Consider the following 25,714-nt stretch of genomic DNA (forward strand, 5'->3'; position numbering starts at 1 on the left):
GGGTAAGAAAGCAATTCTATAGTTCTCTAGAATGGGTTTAGGGATTATCCATCCTAACTCTCTGTTTAGTAAGAAAAATGAGGCCTGGAAAGGCCACAGAACTAATAAATGTTGTAGCTGAGATTGGACTCAAACTCTTAAAAAAACAAAACATTTAAATTTTAAATAATTTTAGATTTATAGAAAAAAATTAAAAATAGCACATAGAGAGTTCAAGTCTACCCTCATCCAGCTCCCCCTAATGTTAACAATTACACAACCATAGCTCAGTTATCAAAATGAGAAAATTGATATTGATACAATACTATTAATTAAACTACACACCTTATTTGAATTTCATCAACTTTCCCTTTAGTATCTTTTTGTCTGTCATTCTGGGATCCAGTCCAGAATCTCACATTGCATTTAATCATTATGTCTCCTTAGTTTCTTCCAATCTGGGAGAGCTACTCAATCTTTGTCTTCCATGACCTTGAAACTTTTGAAGAGTACTGGCCAGGTATTTGGTAGAATGTCTCTCAACTGGGGTTTGTCTGATGCTTCCCCACCATTGATTGCGGTTATATATTTTTGGCAAGAATAACACAGAGGGAAAGTGTCCTTCTCAGTGCATTATAAGAGAAAATGCACAATGTTGGTATGTCCTATTTCTGGTGATATTATCCTTGATCACTTGGTTAAGGTGGTATCTGTCAGGTTTCTCCACTGTCAACTTACTATTTTTCCCTTTGTAACTGATGAATATCTTAGTGGATATTCATTGAGACTATGCTAATATCCTAATTTTCCTCAAACTTTCCATCAATGGCTCTTGCCTGCAGCAATTATTATTGTGATGTTTACCTAGTAGTGATTTTGTCATAGATAGATGGATAGACATAGATATAGATATGTATGGACTCATGGATATTTATTTAATCCTATGGCTCATAACCCCATATTATCATTATTTACTTTGTTGCTCAAATTGTTCCAACTTTGGCCATTGGGGACTCCTTTAGGTTCACTCCTATATCCTTTTGTCATGCCTCGTCATTATGGGCATTCTGTATTTTCTGACACAAGACCTTCCAGGCTCGATTAGATTCTCCCTACCCCAGCCCTAGAATCAACCACTTCTCTGAGGAACCCCCTGAACCAAGACCTTTTGATATAAACCTCTCATGCCCCTTCCACCAGCTCATGTTATATCTTAAAGGCTTTTGACTTGAACCCTTTGTACACTTGTCTCAGAAATATACTCTACAGGTGGGTGAAGTTTGTACTGGTTGGGTTTGGTCCAGTCATTCAACATCGCTTTGTGGTTACTCCCGATGCTCCCCTGTCCACTTTAATTGTCCCACAGGGATAATCCAGGCATGAGGTGGCAGGAGGGTGAGAAGATAGAGAAGCGGATTGGAGTGCAGATAAGGGGATAATGTGGATATAGATGGAGATACGGAGAGGGAACCCGGGAGACTCAGATATACACGTCTAAATTCTTCGTGCTTCACGACTACACAAATAAAAAAAAACCACACACACACAAATTTCAAAAAAGGAAATTAGAAATTTTGAAGTTTTAAGTTTTCTAGCACTTGATCCACTCTGCCTGTCGGGAAGGTGCTCTTTGTGACTTTGGCTTCTCTTCCTTCTCTCTCTTTCTCTCTCACGTTGCCTCTAGCAGCTGTCCGGGCTGATTTATAGGGTCATAGCAAGTCAGATTCTGGCTGAGTCTCACACGCTCATTGGGTATGTGTTATTACAATCCCTGTGTTAGGGGATGGGTAAAGTTACCCATATGGATGTTAACCGAAAACAGAGCTAAGTTCGCAGTGGAAATTAAGAGGCAGACTGGAAACAGAAACTTGAAAATTCTAGGTTTCTAATCATTTGCATGAAATAATAGGACTTAAAAAACAACTTAGAAAACTATTCCAAATAGATGAATATGTATCATGTTGTAAATACCTGCAGTAAAGCCCATGTTCCATTCCAGGATTCAAGAACACTGAAGGGTAGCGACTGCAGTTTCTTGGGGTTTGGTATGAGTGTGGGATTGTTTTTCTGCTATATGAATAGTTATTCTATTTTTTTAATTTGTAACTTTCTACAAACGACACTACACTTTTTTCTACATACTTGTCCCTGGGTGTGCGTGTGTGAAGGAGAGAGAGAGAGATTGAAAGAGAAGGAGAAGGAGAGAGAGGGAGAAGAAGAGGGAGAGCAAGAGATATGACACACTAGTTTCTTAACTTTTACAGGAAATTTAACACATGTCAGCACAAATCTGAGACTGACTCATTTGGCAGGAAGAACAAATTCACACACCAGAGTAAACAGAGAATGAGGTGAGATCTCAAGAATAGGGGAAGGGTGGGGAGGCACTCTACAATTTAAGATATGAATAGAAGTGCTTTATTAAAATTATTTTCAGTTTCTGATAGTCACGTTGAATTTTTATCCTGACCTCCACAGTACTTGTCTTAAATGATTTAGGAAATTTCTTCCTTCCCTCTGATCGCTCAATCATGTAGCCATCGAGTCCAACATATTCTACCTCTTGTGCACCTTGTAGGCCACATCATCTCCTTTCTGTCCCCACGTGTACTCACTTGGTTTGGGCCTTCACCAAGTTTTGTCTAGACTATTGCTATAGTTTTCTTTCCATCTTTGAATGTCTCTGAATTATTCACCCCTTAAAACTCATTCCAGGCATCTCTTCCTACTCCATCAGAGCTAGCTATTTCTTTCTTGATGCCACCACTGAACCTTGTGTTATCTCATTCTATCATTCTGCCCCAAATGTATTGTAATTGCTAGTGTATATACTCATTTCCCTACTAGACCAAGGCTGTGGGCTCCTAGAGGAAAGGGATTGTGTCTACGTTCCCAATGGGGTTTATTTCTATATCCCCGATGCCTGGCAGTGTTGGGCACACTCAGTGCTTGATAAATGCTTGGTCAGTGAATGAAAAAAATAAACAAATGACCAGGTGAATAAATGAAGGAGGCCACTCAGTTCACCAATGAATTGTTTTTAACTAGTAAACTTCTCACTGTCAACCCCAAGCAAATGTTTCTCCCTGGAGCTGACAATTCATGACAAATCATGTGATGGAAGATTATATCCTTTAAGATGACATCTACAGGCAGTAGTTTCTCCTCTACAGATAACAGTCTTCTCAAGGTAACGTTATTTTTACTTTTTTGAAGGCATTTGTAATTATTATGCCTCATATCGCCATCTCGTGAAGCAAACTGGTAATACAGCAATTAAGCAATCTATGCATGAAAGTGAGAAACACACTTGTGAAAAATCATTTATAGAAAATGATCCTTCCTTCTCCAGGTTCAGAGACATTCAATTGTGTCTACTTTGTACTTTCTAGAGTTCAGCAACTTTTTTCTTGCCAAAATAACTTATTTCTAAATATCTGAATAGTGTCATGCCACTGGAAAATAATGTGGATATATGGAAAACATTTACAGTTAGCCTGTGTTTCACGGCCTTTAAATCAAAGAGCCACTGATACTTATTAACACAGAATGTTATTTTAGATATGTTATAGAATAAAATTTTTGTAAGCTATGCAAACAATCCCAACAATTTAATTAATATTTATCGAGTGGTTTTTAGTGATCAAAATGTGCTTCAAAGTAAATATCATTTCACTATGATACCCATCTTTGTAAAGCTTAAAAATAAATACTATAACAAAATAGTGTATTGTTTAAATATCTGTCTGTCTTTTTTTTTTCTCTAACATCTTTATTGGAGTATAATTGCTTTACAATGTTGTGTTAGTTTCTGCTGTTGTCTGTCTTTTATCTATCTATCTAGACTGTAAAGAAAAGCAAGTGGGTCATGAACATAAAAGCCTTCAGAAGAATGGTCACCTCAATGGAGAGACAAGGGGAATGGATAAGAAGAGAACCCCCAGTAGCTTCCACAGGATTAGAAATGTTTTTCTTCTATGTGAGGTCATAAATTTTTATTTTATTGCTTGCTTCATAATTTAGATGCACATATTTTTGATCCAGTAACCCCACTTTTGAGAATTCTTCTTATAGAAACAAAGCACCAGTATTCAAGTATATGCATTAAAAAAAGGGAGAAGAAAGAAAGAAAAAGTAAAATAAAGAAATGAACACAGTTGCTACATAAGCTTCATGTATACTCTACTTTTGGATTCATCTAAGTGTGATGCATATTCGTTTTTCATAAAAGCAAAATTTGATGATAAATATGATAAGCATTACCATATGATATGCTTCACTAAAAACTATTTTTTTAAAACTAAAAAAAAACTTTCAGTGATATTTTAACAAACATATAGTTTGTTATAAATAGATACATAGGCATAATTATAATAAGGTTATTATGCTAATAAAAGAACATTGAATATGACAAAGTGGAGAAAGTCTGGTAGCATAAAAAAGAAGTAAATGAATTACAATGCTTTCATACGGGGATTTAAGAGCATTTAAGAACACGTTTTCTAGTATTTTCTTCAGCCTAAAACTTTAGTATGTTTTGGTAGCTGTTCCCCCAACAATATTTTATCTTATTTATTTTATTTTTAATTTTTAAGGTTTTTATATATCTTTATTTTTACTGAGGTATAGTTGGTGTACAATATTATAGGAGTTTCAGGTGTACAACATAGTGATTCAAGTTTTAAAGGTTATATTCCATTTATAGTTATTATAAAGTATGGCTTATATTCCCTGTGTTGTACAGTATATCCTGGTAGCTTATTCATTTTATACATAGTAGTATGTACCTCTTATTGCCCCTCCCCACTTCTTTCTCCCCACTGGTAACCACTAGTTTGTTCTCTATATCTGTGAGTCTATTTCTTTTGTGTTATATTCACCAGTTTGTTTTATGTTTTAGATTCCACATATAAGTGATATCATATAGTATTTGTCTTTCTCTTTCTGACTTTCTCTTTCTGACTTTTCACTAAGCATAATATTCTCCAAGTCCATCCATGTTGCTGCAAATGGCAAAATTCCATTTTTTTTTCTTTTATGGCTGAGTAGTATTCCATTGTATATATGCGCCATATCTTCTCTCTCCATTCATCTGTTGATGGACACTTAGGATGCTTCCATATCTTGGCTATTATAAACAATGCTCCTATGAACATTGGGATGCATGTATCTTTTTGAGTTAGTGGTTTTTTTTTTTTTTTTTTGTCTTCTTTGGATATACACCCAGGAGTGGAATTTCTGGATCATATGGTAGTTCTATTTTTGAATGTGGCATAAATTCAAATTTCAGCATGAGAGTACAGCTGATTACAAAACACTGGGGAGGATTATCAAAATTAAAATTATTAATGTTTTTAAATCCAATGCCAGCAGAGACAGACTGATTTGCTTATTGGTTCACTCTGCCCCCCTATAGATTTTTCCAAGTTTATCTTTTCAACCAAATGTATAGCCAGTTTGAGTGCCTGGATTTATGTGTAGGTCTCATTGAGCTGCCCACTTTGTCAGGTTCAAATCCTGTAACTTGGTTAACCAACAAAACTCTATATTCCCAGGAATATGTCAGAGCTTTTCAAAGTCCTCTCTTGACATCTTATTTCACAGCTTTTTTTTTTTTTTTCAAAGCTTTATGGTTAGCCTATTGTTTTCCCCAACTCCTATCTACCACTTCAGTCAGCCACAATGTTGACCAACAAAGCTCTAGATTTTTGGTTTTGGCAAACTTCCAGGGCATTCCTTGTTTCTGTGTTGGTTTATCACTTTAGTTTCAGTGCTAAAGTGTGTGTGTGTGTGTGTGTGTGTGTGTGATGATTTAGTACTTCCCTTACTTTCTTGTGAATTTAGCAATCTATTTAAAAGTACATTTGGAAGTAATATCAGTAAAACTGGCAGAGACCTCCAAAAACTCTTCCCTTCATAAAAGCAAAAGAACACTGGCAAAAATGGTCAGAATCAACTTTTTCAGAACTCTGGAAACTAACCAAAGTCTTACAGCAATCTGCAGAGCATTTATTCAAGAACATAGGCTGAATTTTGATGAGAACGGTGAGCTTGGGGGTCCTCTCACTTGCCCTATTCCTAGTCACACCCTCCTCAGCTCCATAGGAGCCTTGAAAACCAACATCCTGCAGTCCCGGTGTTGACCTAAAATAGACTGCCAGCTATTTCTTCGGCAAAAATGGGTTTATTTGGGGTCAGCAGAAATGTGCAATTCAGGGTCTGCAGCCATGGCGAGCCATTTGCAAGTTCCCGCACAGCAAGGGAAAGAGAACTTTTTGTAGAGTAGAAATGGAAGCTGGGAGGGCTGTAGTGAAAAAAAAAAAAAAAAAAAAAAAATCCATGCTTTTCACTGGTTGAGTCCTTGCCAGGAAAGGAAAGGAGGTCTTTCCTCTTCTTGTTGGGCATGAGAGCTCCCCCTTCTGGTCTCCTGACTATTTAATTGAGGTTTCTGTTTATTAATTCTTTACCTTTTCCCCTTTTGATCAAGCTCTTTCTGTGAAAGCATCACTGATCAAGAGTCAGGTTTTCCAGTTTCAGTGGCTTTTTATCCCTCAGTGCCAGGAAGGACCTTTCCTGGGGGTAGTGTCTCCTGTGGGAAAGAAAGTGTACAGATTGGAAACCTACTGAGGTTATGCTGGAGTAACGAGGGATGGGAGAGAGCACTTTCAAGCACTTTTTTCTTTAATTTATTTTTCTTATTGATAGATTTTTTTATTGTATTATGTTTTTTGCATCTTTATTGGAGTTTAATTGCTTTACAATGTTGTGTTAGTTTCTGCTGTATAACAAAGTGAATCAGCTATATGTATACCTATATCCCCATATCCCCTCCCTCTTGCGTCTCCCTCCCATCCTCCCTCAAGCACTTGTAATCTAAAGTTTATATGTTATCAAGATCATAGACACTGGAGAGCCTCTGAAACATTACATCATCATCAAAGGTTTGGTGACAAACTTCCAACAGCCCTGGTTTGGATATCTTTACTTCCAGGTCACCAGATGATGTGCAGGTCCAGTTGGGGTTTGGTGCTTTCTTTAGGTGTGTCATGTGAAGCTAAGAGACTATTCCCTAGAGTCTGGTGGCACAAGGATTGGTTACTAGTACCTGATAGGAGCCTTTTCAGAGGGGTTAAATGGAGTCTTTCTGGAAGTATCTTTTCCAGTTGAAGAAATCTCCAGTTTATAAGTTGTGATGCTCGAGGTCTTCATCTCCCAAGAGTGCACTGTGAAAAGATGGCTCTACCAAAACATGGTTATTTTCAATAGAAGCAATTAGGCCTTTGTAATATTGGTGTATGTCTCCTTTTGTCAGTTGTGGGTCAAAAGAGGCAAGAGCCAGTGCACTGGGCATCCTGTGACTATTTCAAAGGGTGAGAGTTTATGAGTGAATCTAAGATTGACAAGGATCAACAGCAATGCTTGCGGCCAAGATGTTTGGAGGGGCTCTCCAAGACTCAAGTTCTGCCAATTGAGTCTCAATAACGTCATTAGTGCTTTTGACTAAACCAGAGGATTGAGGGCGGAAAGTGCAGAGAAAGTGTTGTAAACCTGGCCAAAAAGTACAGACTCGTTGAAGTATCTGACAAGTAAAATGGGTTCCTCAGTCACTGTGAAGTTTGAGGAGTTCCCCAGATAGGAATAATCTTTTTCCAGAAGGACTTTAGCCACAGAAGAGGCAGTAGCATGTCTGCAAGGGAAGGCTTCAGTCCAGTGTGAAAACATGCAGACCGTGACTAAAACATATTTATATGCATGAGACAGAGGAAGTTGTATGGAATCCGCTTGCCAGATTCCCAAAGCGTCCGTTAGGCAGTGTAACATGCCCGGGGCAGTACAAACAGGCTTCTGTGAGTTATATTTAGGACAAGTGGGACAAGTGATGTAGGTATTTTTGTGGTCTTGTTAATGTTTCCCTGCCAATATTGATTCATGAAGGCTATCATTTTGTCAGTAGACCAATGGTTTAAAGCATGAACTGTGGAGAGGAGTGGCAATTTTAGAGTCTCTCGCAGGACTGGGTTGTCATTTGGTCCAAACCAGCACTTTCTCTTTTTATCAAACCAACAGTTGTTGAATTTCCAGTCTTGTGTTTCCTTTTCTGAGGCCAATTTTTGGGCTTCTCTAGCCAGTTTTTCTAAGTTATCGTTTGTGGATATATCCCTTGTGATCATGACAGAGGTTTGACTGCTGTTGGTTCCTTTAAGGACAGCATGCCTTGCAGACATGTCAGTCAGATGATTTCCTTTAGCTTCCAGAAAGTCAAGTTTAGAATGCCCTGGAATCTTAATGATAGCCAAAGCAAGCAAGTAAAATTATTGCACCCAATAATTCCTAAACATAGGGGGCTTTTATCTGCACTGGAATCAAGGAAGTCACATTGCTTACACAACATTCCAAAATCATGAGCTGTTCTGAAAGCATATTTACTATCAGTATAAATATTGGCAGTTTTGCTCTTGGCTAAAGTGCAGGCCTGTGTAAGAGCAAATAGTTCAGCCTGTTGGGTCAAAGTAGCCATAGGTAAGTATGCTGCCTCAACAATATCAAAAGGAGTTGCAATAGCATACTCAGCACAGTATTTGCCATTGTCACCGTTTAAATAAGAACCATCAGTGAGCCATGAGAAGTCAGTGTTACCCAAAGGAATTGCCTGCAGATCATCACGAGGAGTCAGGAGGTGATTCATCAGCGTTAAGCAGTCAGGAGGGACTTTGTCGGGGACAGAGGGGAGAACAGCAGCAGGGTTAAGGTTATTGCAGTGTAAAGGTGTCATGTGAGGAGAGTTCACTTCATAGGAAGTGAGCGACTGGCTGAGAAATGTTGAGTATGATGAGAATTCAGGAGGGCTTTTACTGCATGAGGTGCAAAAGTGGTTAAAGGGGATCCCACAATGATATTCTCAGTGGTCTTAACCAAAAGGGCAGTGGCTGTAAGGCAAGAGGGGGTATCCCAGTGTCACAGGGTCCAGCTGCTGGCTATAATAGCCTATGGGTCAATGGTGGGCCCTGGGTTTTTGAGTGAGTACCCCAAGGGCATTACATTACTTTTCTTATACGAAAGAGGAAAAAGGGAATCTGAAAATTGGGATGCCCAAGGGCAGATGGGTTCATCAAACTCTCCTATAAGGCCTTAAAGGCTATGTTATATGGTTTTTCCCATAAAATCGGGTCAGGGTTGTTATTATTTAGTAAAACATACTAAAGAGGTTAGGCTATAAGAAGGAAATTCGGAATCTAATTTTAGCAATAACCAACTAGCTTTGGTGCTTTTAGTTTGGGGTTTTAGGAAACTTAGGACATCATGAAATCTATCTGGATCTGGGTGTAGCCCTTGTTCTGATAGCAGATGCCCTAAATATCTAAACTGGGTTTGGGCAAACTGTAATTTTTCCTTGCTGACCTTATGTCCCTTTAAGGCTAAAAGCTTTAGCAGGTGGCTGCTATCTTCCTGTGAAGGGGCTTGAGAAGGAGAGGAGAGAAGCAGATCATCCACATATTGCAACAAAGTGGAACCGCTAGGGAATTTGTTATCATCAGGATCAGCCTTCAGGATTTGTAAGAAGTAAGTAGAACTCTCAGTAAACTCTGAAATACTGCTGTGCAGGTGAATTTTTTTTCTTCCCAAGTGAGGGGAAAAAGGTATTGGCTAGTTTCATCAACTGGAATACTAAAGAATGCACTGCATAAATCAGTTTCAGTAAAGAATGTGCTTCCTGTAGGAATGGATGTTAGCAATATATGAGGGTTAAGAACAACAGGATGTTTAGGCATAACAATGTTGTTTCTTGTTCAGAAGTCCTAGACAAACTCTCACCCTCACCCTTAGGTTTTCTCACAGGGGCAATAGGAGTATTACAGGGATTAGTAAAAGGGATAATGAGACCTTGAGCCTGTAATCTTCTATTATGGGCTTTATGCCTTGAAGGGCTTCTTTACTTATAGGCTCTTGATTAATTCTGCGAAGAGGCTTTGAGGGATCTACCTGAATCTTGATGGGAGATGCACTGTGAATTTTGCTGGTATCAGTGGAGATTTTGCCTGTAAGGAGGGTGGTAGCTGATTCAATAGGGACAAATGATTAGTGTTTCCAGGATCAGCTCTAGACCGAGCAAATAAAAGATGTCACAGGGTCATTTAATTCAACTGATCGGCTGCTTTGATGACTACTGTTAAATTCTAGAATTATTCCCCCCAGAATTCCCTGGTGGTCCTGTGGTTAAGACTCGGGCTTTCCCTGCCGTGGACCTGGGTTTGATCCCTGGTTGGGGAACTCAGATCCCATCAGCCGCAGTGTGGCCAAAAAAGAAAAAAAAAAAAAAAAAAAAAAAAGAATTATTCCCCCCCTTTGAGAGAAGGAAATTCTGGCATGATACTTCTTTAAGGAGTCACAGCCTTACAAATGCATAGGGGTGAAGGAACTAAGGAGAAAAAGGTGTGTGTCTCTCAAAGGGCCTAAACAAAAGGAGATAGGTTCAGAGACAGAAGCATCTTGGGGTTCATTAGAGGTCCCTACTGTTTGAACTGTTCTAGTACTCCAAGGCAGGGACTGCTTTATAGTAGTGGCGTTGATAACCAAGAGTGTGAATCTGATGTCTGTTAGGACTGGAAGAGATTCAGCCCCAATCTGGAGAAATGTTTCTCCAAGCCAGTTAGAGGGAGGATTGGGAAAAGCCCCTGTAGTTCCTCAGTGCCCCCTCACTGAGAATTGAGAGTCTGTTCAAAGGCTGGTTAGAGGGCTGCTGGTGCCCGAAGAGCTTAAATTTGTAAGTCTCTTTTCCAATGTCTCTGCAATAATAACAGAAACTAGGAGGGTTTTGCTTTTCAATTGCTGGAGCTGAAGATTAGGCATTTCAGTGGTCTTCCTTTCAGGTGACTCATCTAGCATTCAAGAGAGCTGGTTTGCCAGATTAACTAAATTTGGAGTGGACATAGTTTCCCATTTCATCCTGGTCCTTTTTACTAGAAGGGAAAGGTCCTGGTTTAGCCTGTAAATAAATGTAGAGTTAAAAGCTACCTGAGTGGAATCAACATCTGAAGGAAGATCAAAATTTTCATTTAAAATAATCTGAAATTGACGGTAATAGTCATGAACAGGCTTATCAGATTTTTGTGTGCAAGGCTGAACTGTGTTCCAATCAACAGGCTTTGGAAAAGCCCTAGAAATTGCCCTATGAAGCCACCTAGCGATTGTTGAGCCTGATCAAATAAATTAGCAGGCTGGTTTTGAAACTGAAGGTAATCATCAGTTAGATCCATTACACCTGTAATGATCAAGCTCCCTTGAATTGTTTTTACAAAAACGTGCAGGTCCTCGAGTAGCCTAAACAATAAGAGGTTTGCCTGAGTTGTTTTTCAGGAGCTTGGAGTCAGCTGTGTCCGGTTTGAGCTCCAGCTGGTTAAGACTGGTTAAGACTGGTTAAGACCACCGACCCTCCAACTAAGCATGCTCGGTGACCTTTTGACATCAGAAGGCAGGAAAACTCCATCCTCAGAGCATGCTAAGACCACTATTTTCTGAGCATGCGTACTGGGAAGAAGCCGGTAGCTTAGGTGTATCTACGCAGAAAGAAGATCACCTCACCTTTTTCTTATCTCCAATTAGCTTTGCCCATGCTCCCCACGCCTTAGTTTTATCCCATAAATACCCCTAGCTCCCGGGCCTTTGAGGAGGTGGATTTCGGACCTGTTCTCCTGTCTTCTTGCTTGGCTGCCTTGCGAATAAACCCCTTCGCTGCTGCAGACTTCGGCGTCTCAGCATTTGGCTTGCTGCCTGTTGGGCAAACAAACCTGGTTCGGTAACCCTTTTCCAGTTGTATTTCTAGGTACCTTTCAGGATTTTCCCAGTTAGCGGTCTTTATTCAGTGTTGGGACTGGCCTTTGCCGACCAGCATACAGACTAGCTGATACAAGTCAGAGTAAAGCAGGCTGATAAGTTGAGTAACAATATTAAATTCCTCAGCAAATCTGTGAGGCTCTTCGGTTACTTTGGGAGAAATCTATGACTGTGGCTGGAAGTTCAGCTTTAGCTCCGAGACTAGAAGAAATGAAGGGTTTAGTCTCTGGATCCTCAGTAGGCTTAATTTTAAAGGGACAGGTTCCGAAAAGTTCAGAGGAAAGGGGGAGGGGGGGAGAGTTTAAGAGAAAAAGGGAAGTTAGCCAAGAGAGTTAGTGTGGGGGAAGTGAGGGTATAGAGGAGGGGTAGATGGCAGAGAAGGGAAAAGAGGGCAGCGGAGGCCTGAGCACAAGGAGACAATGGAGAGAGACGAGACGGCGCCAGAAGCCGTTTTCTCTTTCTTGCATGGTAACCCCTGGGAGACTTACTGGTTCCGGGCACCTGAGCGACTCTCTAATTACTAGCCGACCCTTATGCCGACCAAGCTGACTTCAGTAGTCACGCTGTACAAAGAATAGAGTTCAGAAAGGTCACTTAACAAACAAAAAACAACAGTAGACACTGGAGAAAGGGAAAAATCTGATGTCTAGTTGTTACATTATTTTCCAAGTCCAGTTTTGAACAAAAATTTAAAACATATAAAGAAACAAGGGCTGTGATCTTCTGAAGAGTTTCTTAGTCTTTTTTCCGTCCTCTTATCTGAGATAGGAAGGCTGGAGGGGGCTGGGGTTATCTTACTGCCCTTCCCCAAGGTCAGAAAAGGCTCTGGTAAACTAGGTTTCTTTAGGGCAGGTCTTTCTCACAGAAAGTAGGATGCTCTGGGCATATCTCAGAATGGTCTGGCCTTGAGGTCATCAACCTGACACTGAAGTCAGTGACCATGTTTTATTCATTTTTGTAACTTGCAAAGTGCTTTACAGACATAATACTAAGTAAATATGGCTTTAATCTCTTTTTTCCATGTCTTCACCTGACCATTTATTCAGCTTCATAACATGTACCAACACAGACGTCAAACTGATATTTTATTCCTCTTTTGGGGGTAATTTTTATATTGTAATTTCCATATAAAAATTCTAGTGTTTCACTTATGTTTTAAAAACTTTTTTGGGGGAATTCCCCGATGGTCCAGTGGTTAGGACTCAGTGCTTTAATGCCGTGGCCGGGGTTCAATCCTTGGTCGGGGAACTAAGATCCCACAAGCCGCGGTGCGGCCAAAAAAAAAAAAAGTTGAAATTTAAAAACTTTTTTTTTCCATATTTGTTTTCATTTGTTTGGTATTACTTTACGCCTTTCAGGTTTACTCAGGAAAATGGGTGTATTTTTAATTTACAACTAATACTTGATTGTTTCTTCTCAATCCTATGACTTGATACCTTGAGTAAAATGATTTTGTTTCCTCCTCGTTCCTGTATCAACCTTGCTTATTTTACTTAAAGTTAATATTAGCCAGAAAATATTCAGCCCTCTGGGTCATTCTCTCCAGCCTATAGGGGAAGCCAAAAGCTCAGTGTAATCTTTTATAGAATCAAAATATGTAACAAGCATCCCCTCCATTAGATGCAAAAGAAAAAGTAACAGGGGAGACAGTCTGCCCTGGGATGATTATCCTGGGCTCTTTGATCTTCGTACCCCACCCCTGTCCTTTAGGAAAACAGCGTCTGTTTTTAAGTCCCTGCAGCCTGGAACCAAGTTCATTGTATTCCCCACTCTGGCACATCTCAGGACCACCTGGAATCTGTTGTTTAGTGTTGCCATGGACACGGAGTTCTTATTCTAGTACCGGCTTGTTAGCAGCACCAGGTAAAGACCTAGGGCGGAGGCCTCTGGCCAAGGATATCCCATCCCATCCCATCCTCTGCCCTTTATGTCGGCTCATGTTGCCCTTTCACCCTCACAGAGTGAGAAGAGTATAACATTTTAGAGGGACAGCCGGAGGGTGTGGGGAGGAGGAAGGATGGGGAGAAGGGACAGGAAGGGGGTCTTCGGACCCCGTAGACAGGAAGGTTGCCTTGTGCCCAGCTGTGGGGAGCCCTAATTAACGCTCTTCTCCCCTCCCGCTGATTCTGCAGAGCCCCGTCACCATCAGGGCATGGGGACATGGGACATGGAGGAGGAGGGGGCACTAGGCCAAGGTAGGACCAACTAGCGGTAACTTTGTGGCTGGCCAGGAACTGGGCCGAGATTTCACTTAACGGACTTGATTTGGGGAAATTAAAAATAAGAAAGAATGGAAAAGAAAGAAGGAAAAAGGCGTTATCCTGAAAGGCAGTGGGAGAGAAAATGGCTGCCAGGATCTTGAGGAAAGTTTGCTCCCGCTTAGGAAAGGTTGTACTCGAGTCACAAAATGCGCCCCACAGCCCCTTCCGAGAGGCAGCGCCTCTGCCTTTGCTAAAGCAGCCTTGCCTGCAGATAAGTGGGTCCAGTGCTTGCAGGGAGGGGGCCCAAGAAGCCGGCTGTGCCGTGGCCGCCCTGGGTCTCGGGTCCACCTCGCCTCTGGAACACAGGTGGTACCTCCGAGCTTTGGGCTTCCTACTCCCACTGTGCATGAGCTGGTATGCCTCAAAGGTATAGAATTCACAGGTGGCTGGGCCCCAAGCCCTAAACTCAGAATCAACATTTATGCCCAAATTGGTCTGTTTTTGAAAAAAAAAAAAAAAATTGGTTTCTATTTCTTTTCAAATTTCTCTCCTTGCCCGGAATTTAGGGGCTGGTGGCACATTTCTGCCTGCCTCACGTGGACGTAGTATTACCGCTTGTTAACTTGGCAGTCTACTTGGCAATGTGTTACTCTCCTGTGACTTCCAGTTTTCGTCCACGAAATCCGCTCTATGAAATGCTGAGGGTCACATCTCTTAGCTTTCCCAATTCTTTGATTTATTCTGCAGAGAATACTTCAGGATGGAAATATCATAAGTCACTATGATGATGTAAAATTTGTTTGAAACGGGTGTTGTTTCACTTCCTGGGTCCTGTCCAGCAAGTGGGCAATCTTTAAAGAGTCCTGTGCTTGAGCTGAACTTACATTTTGTTGAACACACAAAAAATGTTTTTCTCTGTTTCTTGAGCTAACATGCATGTTTCCCAGGCTTGATAAAATTGCACAGTATTGCAGATTTTATGTTTGTGGATTCAAGACTTTGGAAATGCTGATCCATATGTGTGACTTTCTAATTGGGGGGATATCATGTGTGTTTTATTTTTTATAATTTTTTAAAATTTTATTTAATTAATTTATTTATTTATGGCTGTGTTGGGCCTTCGTTTCTGTGCGAGGGCTTTCTCCAGCTGCGGCAAGCGGGGGCCACTCTTCATCGCGGTGCGCGGGCCTCTCACTACCGCGGCCTCTCTTGTTGCGGAGCACAGGCTCCAGACGCGCAGGCTCAGTAGTTGTGGCTCACGGGCCCAGTTGCTCCGCATCATGTGGGATCTTCCCAGACCAGGGCTCGAACCCGTGTCCCCTGCATTGGCAGGCAGATTCTCAACCACTGCGCCACCAGGGAAGCCCTCATATGTATTTTAAACATATCGAATATATAATGCATACATGCTTTTCCTTTTCTTAGATTAATTGTAGATTAAATTCGACCACGAAACAAACCATGCAGAGATTAAAGAAGAATTCTTTATATGCCTGGTTCATGCATCAAAGAAATAAGTAAGTGATAAGATTCAAATTTACTGAATTTTAAGCATAATTCTCAGCCTTGGTTAATAGAATGGGGAATACATGTGTACCTTCTTTCATAATAAATGTAAGCTGTATGCAAATAAAATGAGCAAACTCAAAATTTAAAGACCTTGCTTTATGCCTGTAATTTCCTTAAATACCACAGGTTAGGCAGTATGTCAGTAATAGTATGCATGTGCCAGTCATGGTCTCTTTAAACTTGTCCTTTAGCTGTGGCTGGTTGCCCTAATGGAGGATGTGCTATCCATGGGTGGTGACCATTTTCCAGGGACGGCCACTACAAGGGCTTCAGTTGTCACATCTCCGTCAACACCTGAAATGTTGCTAATTACCACAGTGAAGGTCACAAATGCATTTTTATTAGTGAGATTAGTGGTTTACAAATCGGCATGATGGATATTAGAAATACACAAATATTCAAGATCTGTGAACTGGTGAAAATAAATAATAGTAACTATCTCAAGGAATGTAATGAGGACCAATTGAAGTAGTATCTGTGAAGCATCAGCACAATGCCTGGCCCTTAGTAAAGACCATTTAAATATTTATAAGGTGAAAGATCACTTTGTGATATTTCTTTAATTTTAGAAAATTTATCCTTATTTTTTTTCAGTTTTTTCTTTTCCATTTTTTTCTCATTTATTCTCAGATGTCTATAATCCAGATGTTAGATATGATTTTATGCTCCATATCAATTGGCTTTTCTTTTGTATGTTCTCCCTCTATATTCTTTTTTTTTTATAAATTTAGTTTTGGCTGTGTTGGGTCTTCGTTGCTGCACGCGGGCTTTCTCTAGTTGTGGCGACCAGGGGCTACTCTTTGTTGCGGTGTGTGGGCTTCTCATTGTGGTGGCGTCTCTTGTTGCGGAGCACAGGCTCTAGGCGCGTGGGCTTCAGTAGTTGTGGCACGCGGGCTCAGTAGTTGTGGCTCATGGGCTCTAGAGTGCAGGCTCAGTAGTTGTGGCACACAGGCTTAGTTGCTCTGCAACATGTGGGATCTTCCTGGACCAGGGCTTGACCCGTGTCCCCTGCATTGGCAGGTGGATTCTTAACCACTGTGCCACCAGGGAAGCTCTCTCTATTCTTTTCTACTATTTTCTGGGAGAGTTTCTCAATCTCATCTTCCAACTCTAATTTGCTTTTCACATGTACCCAAACTACTCTTTATCCCGTGAATGGATTCTTTATTTCAACAATTATACATTTACACTTAAGATTTCCTCTTGGGTTTTTTTCCTTATGGTTTCTTATTCTCATTTCATGTTACTAACATCTTCTCATGTATCATTAAGTGTGCTTCTCATGTGTATTTAAAAATCTTACTACAGTAATCAAGACAGTATGGTACTGACACAAAAACAGAAATATAGATCAATGGAACAGGATAGAAAGCCCAGAGATAAACCCATGCACCTATGGTCAACTAATCTATGACAAAGGAGGCTAGAATATACAATGGAGCAAAGACAGCCTCTTCAATAAGTGGTGCTGGGAAAACTGGACAGCTACATTTAAAAGAATGAAATTAGAACACTCCCTAACACCATACACAAAAAAACCCTCAAAATGGATTAGAGACCTAAATGTAAGGCCAGGCACTATAAAACTCTTAGAGGAAAACATCGGAAGAACACACTTTGACATAAATCACAGCAAGATCCTTTTTGACTCCCCTCCTAAAGTAATGAGCATAAAAACCAAAATAAACAAATGGGACCTAATGAAACTTCAAAGCTTTTGCACAGCAAAGAAAACCATAAACAGAACAAAAAGACAACCCTCAGAATGGGAGAAAATACTTGCAAATGAAGCAAACAACAAAGGATTAATCTCCAAAATATACAAGCGACTCATGAAGCTCAATATCAAAAACAAACAAACAACCCAATCCAAAAATGGGCAGAAGACCTAAACAGACATTTCTCTAAAGAAGACATACAGATGTTTTGTTCATCTCTGTTTGTTTGTTCTTTATTTCTTCTAGGTCTTTGTTAAACATTTCTTGCATCTTCTCGAGCTTTGCCTCCATTCTTATTCCGAGGTCCTGGATCATCTTCACTATCATTATTCTGAATTCTTTTTCTGGAAGATTGCCTATCTCCACTTCATTTAGTTGTTTTTCTGGGGTTTTATCTTGTTCCTTCATCTGGTACATAGCCCTCTGCCTTTTCATCTTGTCTATCTTTCTGTGAACGTGGTTTTCATTCCCCAGGCTGCAGGACTGTAGTTCTTCTTGCTTCTGCTGTCTGCCTTCTAGTGGATGAGGCTATCTAAGAGACTTGTGCAAGCTTCCTAATGGGAGGGACTGGTGGTGGGTAGAGCTGGGTGTTGCTCTGGTGGGTAGAGCTCAGTAAAACTTTACTCTGCTTATCTGCTGATGCATGGGGCTGGGTTCCCTCCCTGTTGGTTGTTTGGCCTGAGGCGATCCAGCACTGGAGGCTACAGGCTCTTTGGTGGGGCTAATGGTGGGCTCCAGGGGGGCTCATGCTAAGGAGTACTTCCCAGAACTTCTGCTGCCAGTGTCCTTGTCCCCGCGGTGAGCCACAGCCACCCCCTGCCTCTGCAGGAGACCCTCCAACACTAGCAGGTAGGTCTGGTTCAGTCTCTATGGGGTCACTGTTCCTTCCCCTGGGTCCCGATGTGCACACTACTTTGTGTGTGGCTTCCAAGAGTGGAGTCTCTGTTTCCCTCAGTCCTGTCGAAGTCCTGCAATCAAATCCCACTAGCCTTCAAAGTCTGATTCTCTAGGAATTCCTCTTCCCATTGCCGGACCCCCAGGTTTGGAAGCCTGAGGTGGGGCTCAGAACCTTCACTCCAGTGGGTGGACTTCTGTGGTGTAAGTGTTCTCCAGTTTGTGAGTCACCCACCCAGCAGTTATGGGATTTCATTTTATTGTGATTGCACCCTTCCTACCATCTCATTGTGGCTTCTCCTTTGTCTTTGGATGTGGGGTATCTTTTTTGGTGAGTTCCAGTGTCTTCCTGTCGATGATTGTTCAGCAGTTAGTTGTGATTCTGGTGTTCTCGCAAGAGGGAGTCATTTTGTTTACTTTTGATTCAGTGATTAGTTAGGAATCGACATTTCTCTAAAGAAGACATACAGATGGTCAAGAGGCACATGAAAAGGTGCTCAACATCACTAATTATTAGAGAAATGCAAATCAAAACCACAGTGAGGTTATCACACCGGTCAGAATGGCCATCATCAAAAAATCTACAAACAACAAATGCTGGAGAGGGTGTGGAGAAAAGGGAACCCTCTTGCACTGTTGGTGGGAATGTAAATTGATACAGCCACTATGGAGAACAGTATGGAGATTCCTTAAAAAACTAAAAATAGAACTACCATATGACCCAGCAATTCCACTACTGGGCATATACCCAGAGAAAACCATAATTCAAAAAGACACATGCACCCCAATGTTCATTGCAGCACTATTTATAATAGCCAGGATATGGAAGCAATCTAAATGTCCATCAGCAGAGTAATGGATAAAGAAGATGTGGAGCATATATGCAGTGGAATATTACTCAGCCATGAAAAGGAATGAAATTGGGCCATTTGTAGAGACATAGATGGACCTAGAAGCTGTCATACAGATTGAAGTAAGTCAGAAGGAGAAAAACAAATATTGTATATTAACACATACATGTGAAATCTGAAAAAATTGGTGTAGACAATTTTATTACAAAGCAGAAATAGAGACACAGATGTAGAGAAAAACGTATGGATACCAAGGGGGAAAGCGGGGATGGGATGAATTGGGAGATTGGATTGACATATATACACTATTGCTACTATGTATAAAGAAGATAACTAACAAGAACCTACTGTATAGCCCTGGGAACTCTACTCAGTGCTCTGTGGTGACCTAAATGAGAAGGAAATCCAAAAAAGAGGGGCTATATGTATACATATAGCTGATTCACTTTGCTGTACAGTAGAAACTAACACAATATTGTAAAGCAACTATACTCCAATAAAAATTTTTTTTTAATTAGAAAAAAAATCTTAGTCATTGTGTTGCAGTGGTTCTGCTTCAGACGGTATATGATGTTCAGTTTGTTGTATTTTTCAGGAGTCGTACTCCTCAGGTATCTATTTTGACTTGTGAGTTCACATTCCTTGTGCCCATTGGCCCCTCTGTCTGGTAACTTGTATTAGGAAAGGGCTGAAGGTTGGGGACCGTCTCAGCATAATTATTAATAGCGCATTCTTGTCACTTTCAAAAGTATCCTGGCTTGGATGACGTATTATAATGTCACTCTTGTTGAAAGCTAAGATCCAGGGTGTGTTTTCCTCATTAAGTTTAACATGAGTGGAGGTGATGAGCCTGGGCACAGAGAGTCTCAGGAACCATGAAACACTGTGACCAGGCAAATCCTCTGATCAGGGTATGTCACCTTTCAGCTCCTGGGCAAGGCAGCACTGGGGGAAGCAGTCACCCTAGGTTGTCACCTGGGGCTTTGGAGGTGGGGCGTGGATGAGTGAAGGCCCAAGGATTGCTCTTCAGCCCTTTCCTGTTTTCATCAGCTAACCTAATCCTACCCTAATTTTATCCTAAGTACATCTGGGTAGTTTCTACTGGGTTCTGAGTGGGCACTTATTGTCTCCAAGCAACTCAAGGGAAAGGCAAGAACGGAACTTAAAATTTCCCCTCCCACTGAGTCCCTCCAGGCTGCCCTTGGCAGCCCTCTTCCTCAGTCTGTCCACCAGTTAAGGGTGGACTCGTTACAGTCTCCCAGTTTTGTGTTATTTCTTGGAATCCATACTTCCATTCGTCTTTTATAGTTTTGGGAGGAAGGCTATTTCTCATCTTGGGTAGGAACCCAAGATTTCCCAGGGAATTACTCTGAGAATCTTGAAGTGTTTTTGAAATTTAAAATATGTATCAGTTTATATTGTTTTCCTGTACTGATTTTTTGAGGCATAACATTTGATGAAGAAGGCAGGCTGCCTAAAAACCAATAATACTTGTGAAATGGTGAATATTCAGCATGATCTTATGAAGTTGACGGATGCAAAGTGCATTTTTATGTGTCTTATTTTACAGATGAGGAAATTGGGTTGTAGAGAGATCAAATTATCCAAGCCAGTGATTTGGTGATGGGAAGTCTTGGTTTTAGATGATATAACCAAATATCTTTTTGAAATAAATTCAGAGAAAAACAAAAAGGAATCATTCTAAACATGCTCTACTTCTAGTTCAGAAAAAAAATTTAAAATATTATATAGGCCATCCTTGATCTACCTACCTGTTTCTTCTCTATGGAATGATGACCAGTCACTAGTCCTTGGCATTGGAATATTCGTTGTTCTGGCATTTTCTTTTCTTTTTTTTTCCTGTAACCCTTCATTAGTTATTCCCTGGATCCACCTCCTCGTCCCTATACTCTCTGCTCTTTCATGTTTCCCAAATTGATTCCAGAGTGTGTGCATGGTTGGCGAAATACAGAAGGAGAAAGGAGGTTTAATAATGAATGCTACACCTCCTTTGCTTCTTTCCCTCGCTTTCCAGTGGATTCACAAACACACGCACAGCCCAGAGGCCGTCTCAGAGAGCCCAGTGCTGTACTCTGAAACTGTTTCGTTTTTTCCATATTCATGATTTTACTTTTCATGTCTTGAAATTCTATCGGGAAAAAGAAACTAATTGCCTTCCAAACTGTCTGACGTATTTTTTGTATGATTTTTACTCTTTGGCAGAGTTATGGATGCCTCTTTAGGCTCCTCTGACAACGTTGACAAGGGGTGAGTTGACTGATGTGGGTGATGAAAGGTATTGGGAGTGCTGACCGCAAAGGGAGGTCTCTTTCCATAAGAGACTGGAAGCTTCTATAGGTAACTTTCTTTTGGGGTCTAGATGGAAAAAAGAAGAGGTCATAAGTGGGAGAATCCTTACTCATAGTCTCTTTGTGACCTTTAGTAACTAGTAGCCAAAACTCTTAGGAAACTGTCAGAATGTCTGTGTGTGTGTCTCTGCTAGCATGGGCCAGGAAAGGAGGAAGGATGGGGCAGAAAAGAGCAGCCCTACTCTATCTCAGCTCTGGCCCTCACCCTCCAGAGCTCTGCTACCATCTAAAGCTGGTGTCCCAACTCTAAACCCACCATCATATTGGAGAGATCCCCTGCCTCAGGCTTGTTGTTCTTTGAACCAAACTGAGGAACAGCAAAGGAGTACATGGTACAAGGAAAGTAGGGCTGCAGGGGAGGGAAGGATAATCAGGAAGTTAGAAGGGGCTGGAAGTTTGTAGATCTACAGGCTGAAGTTGAATTTTGAAGTAAATGCAACCTCAGTGCAGTTACACATGAGAGTTAGGTGTAGAAATCGAGAATTGTACTTTTCTAGATTTGTCAGTCTTCTTGGACAGGCCTAAGGTCTTCATTACAACTAATAAAGCCCTATTTCTTGGGAAAATTGAAATACTGATTGCCAAATAAGTAACTTCCATGTAGATTTTTAGAGTTCAACCAGTTTACAAATTGAAGACTACTTGTAACTAATTAACTCTATGAAGTCATTTGGAGTTTGATCGTGTGTTTTTAATTCCTTAGAAATGACGCATATGAATTGACATCAGGAATCTATGACGGAGCCACCTATGAAAGGTGAGGTATATATTGAGGGGTGGGGGGCCAGGGGAAGTGAAGTGGAGAAATTTAGTCTCGGGATTATCCATGGCAATGCAGAATTTTCTGGACAATGATCTAAAATTCTTTCTAAAAACATAATAATTGCAGTGAGTTGTTATGTTTACTATATTTTTTAGATTCAAGGAATCCTTATTGTTCAGATAAATTCATTATATCACTATTCTATATAGAATATCACTAATGATAAATTTCTGCATACTAGTGAAGTAAAATAGAACAATTCTTGAGGGTCGATGATGGTAATAAAGATGTTAACTTTGGTAATTCATGTGAATAAGTCAGTGTGAAGTTTGAAAGGAGGGAACTGTTGGTGGATCTCTTATCATTGGGAAGATAGGGTTTATACTGATGCATGAAGAAAAGGGAAAACTATGGAAAGTAAAGATATAGTGGCACTGAACAGCACCTTCAATCAACTGGACCTAATTGACATTTATAGAAGAGCTCATTTAACAAGAGCGGAATATATATTCTTCTCAAGCTCATGTGAAACATTCACCAATATAGATCACATTCTGGGACATAAAACACACCTTAGCAAATTTAAAAGAATAGGAATCATACAAAATTTGCTGTCAGACCACAATGGAGTTAAACTAGAAGTCAGTAACAGAAAGATAGCTCGGAAGTCCCCAAGTACTTGAAGGTTAAACGGTGTACTTCTCAATAACACGTGGGTCAAAGTAGAAGTCTCAAGAGAAATTTTAAAGTCTTTTGAACTAAATGAAAATGGAAATACAAACTATCAAAATTTGTAGGATGCAGCAAAAGCAGTGCTTGGAGGGAAATTTACAGCCTTGAATGCATATATTAAAGAAAGATCTAAAATCAATAAGCTTCCAGCTTAGGAAACAAAAGGGAAAAAAGACCAATATAAACCTAAAAAAAGCAGAAGAAAAGAGATAATAAAGAGCAGAAATCAATGAAATTGAAGGCAAGAAAACAATAGAGAAAATCAACAAAGCCAAAAGCTTGTTCTTTGAAAAGATCAATAAAATTGATATCTCTTTGGCCAGGCTAACAGGAACAAGAGACAGAAGACACAAATTGCTAATGTCAGAAATGAAATGGGGGTTATCATGACTGATCATATGGACATTGAAGGGATAATAAAGGAATATTATGAACAACTCCAAGCCCACAAAGTTGATAGCTTACATGAAATGGAGTAATGCTTTAAAAGATACTGCCAAAACTCATACAAGGAGGAATTAGATCATCTGAATAGACCTGTATCTGTTAAAGAAATGGAATCAATAATTAAACTTTCCAAAACAGACTCTAGGCCTAGATGGTTTCACTGGTCAATGGTCAACGTTCCACCAAACATTTAAGGAAGAAATGATGTCAATTTTCTAAACTGTTCCAGAGAATAAAAGCAGAGAGAACACTTCCTAACTCATTCTCTGAAGTCAGCATTACCATAAACCAGACAAAAACGTTACAAAAAATAAATAAATAAAAGCACAGAACATGGAGGCAAACATTCTAAACAAAATATTGGCAAATTGAATCCTACAATGTATGTAAAAAATTATTTACTCAGACCAAGTGGGATTTATCTCAGATAGGCAAGGCCAGTTCAATATTTGAAAATCGGTCAGTGTAATCCATCACATCAACAGGCTAAAGAAGAAAAATTGATGCAGAAAAAGCATTTGGCAAAATCTAACACTCATTCATGATTAAAAAAAAAAAAAAAACTTGGCAAACTAGGAATAGAGGGCAACGTTCTCAACTTGATGAAGAACAGCCATAAAACCCCTACAGCTAGCATCATACTTGATGGTGAGAAACTTGAAGCTTTTCTGCGAAGACCAGGTACAAGGCAAGGATGTCCCCCCAATATCACTCCTTTTCAACATCATACTGTAAATCCTAAGAAGGATTATAGTAATGAGCAATGAGAAGGAAATAAAAGTATGCAGATTGGAATGGAAACAGTTAAATGTCTTTGTTCACAGATGACATGATTGTCTATGAAGAAAATCCAAAAGAATCAATAATAAAAAAAAAAGCTTCTGGGCCTAATAAGCTTATGTTCTGTAACCTTGTATAATTGCTTAATATACAAAAGCTGATCACTTTCCCACACACCAATAATGAACAAGAGGAATTTGAAATTAGAAGGACAACAGCATTTAAATTAGGACCCCCCAAATAGATTTATACCTAAGTATTTAGCCAACAAAATGTACAAGATCTATATGAGGAAAACTAAAAAATTCTTATGAATAAAATTAATGAACTAAATAAATGGCAGAGACTTTGTGTTCATGTGTAGGAAGCCTCAATATTGTAAAGATGTTGATTCTTTCAAATTGTAGATTCAATGCAATCTGAATCAAAATCCCAGAAAGTTATTTTTGGGATATTGGCAAACTGATTCTAAAGTTTATATGGGAAGGCAAAAGACCCAGAATAGCCAACATACTATTGAGGAAGAGTAAAGTCAGAGGACTGACAATACCCAACTTAAGTCTTAGTGTAAAGCTACAGTAATCAAGACATGTGGTGATGGTTAAAGAATAAACAAATAGATCAAAGGAATAGAATAGAGAGCCCAGAAACTGGCCAACATAAATATAGACAACTGGTCTTTGATGAAGGAGCAAAGGTACAACAGTAGAGAAAGGATAGTTTTTCAACAAATCATGCTGGAACAACTGGACATCCACATGCAAAAAATAAGCTAGACACAGATCTTACATGCTTCACAAAAATTAAATCATATCACAGACCTAAACATAAAATGCAAATCTCTAAAACTCCTAGAAGGTAACACAGGAGAAAAGCTGGATGACCTTTAGTTTAGTAATGACTTTTAGATACAACACCAAAATCAAGATTACGAAAGAAAAAAAGTGATAACTTGAACTTCATCTGAATTAAAAACTTCTGCTTTGTGAAAGATCTTAAGAGAATGAGAAGACAAGTCAGCCACAGACTAGTAGAAATTATTTGCGAAAGACACATCTGATAAAGGAATGCTATCCAAATTAAACACAGAACTCTTAAAACTCATCAGGAAATGAATTATCCAATTTAAAAAATGGGCAAAAGATTTGAACAGACACCTCCCCAAAGAAAATACACAGGTGGCAAATAAGCATATGAGGAGATGCTCAACATCACATGTCACTCAGGAATTGCAAATTAAAACAAATTTTGTTGCATGCCTCTTAAAATGGTCAAAATCTGGGACACTGACCACGCCAAATGATGGTCAGGATGTGGAGCAACAGGAAATTTCATTCATTGCTGGTGGCAATGCAAAATGGTGTAGCCACTTTGGAAGGCGGTTTGGCAATTTCTTACAAAGCCAAATATAGTCTTGCCATATGATTCAGAAATTATGCTCCAAATGCGTTGGAAACTTTTGTCTACACAAAAACCTGCACACAAATATTTTAGCAGCTTTACTGATAATTGCCAAAAACTGGAAGCAACCAAGATGTCATAGATGAATAGAAAAACAAACCGTGATAGCTATATATAA

The 25,714-nt window shown here is 39.9% G+C and overlaps 1 protein-coding gene across 1 annotated transcript in view; it reads left to right on the forward strand.

The window, feature by feature from the left end:
* The first annotated feature begins 3,073 nt into the window (after positions 1-3,073).
* The window catches only part of TPTE2 (transmembrane phosphoinositide 3-phosphatase and tensin homolog 2), a 96,944-nt gene continuing 74,303 nt past the window's right edge, over positions 3,074-25,714 (forward strand). Inside the window, exons 1-5 of the mRNA XM_082435024.1 lie at positions 3,074-3,169; positions 3,824-10,741; positions 15,438-15,529; positions 21,268-21,312; positions 22,117-22,170. Of these exons, the coding sequence (XP_082291150.1) occupies positions 15,474-15,529; positions 21,268-21,312; positions 22,117-22,170 (155 nt within the window). The 5' untranslated portion in view covers positions 3,074-3,169; positions 3,824-10,741; positions 15,438-15,473. The remainder of the gene's footprint in view (positions 3,170-3,823; positions 10,742-15,437; positions 15,530-21,267; positions 21,313-22,116; positions 22,171-25,714) is intronic.

The sequence above is a fragment of the Balaenoptera physalus genome (genome assembly GCF_965194825.1).
Source record: "Balaenoptera physalus genome assembly, chromosome: 18".
In the NCBI taxonomy this organism is placed as follows: Eukaryota; Metazoa; Chordata; class Mammalia; order Artiodactyla; family Balaenopteridae; genus Balaenoptera; species Balaenoptera physalus.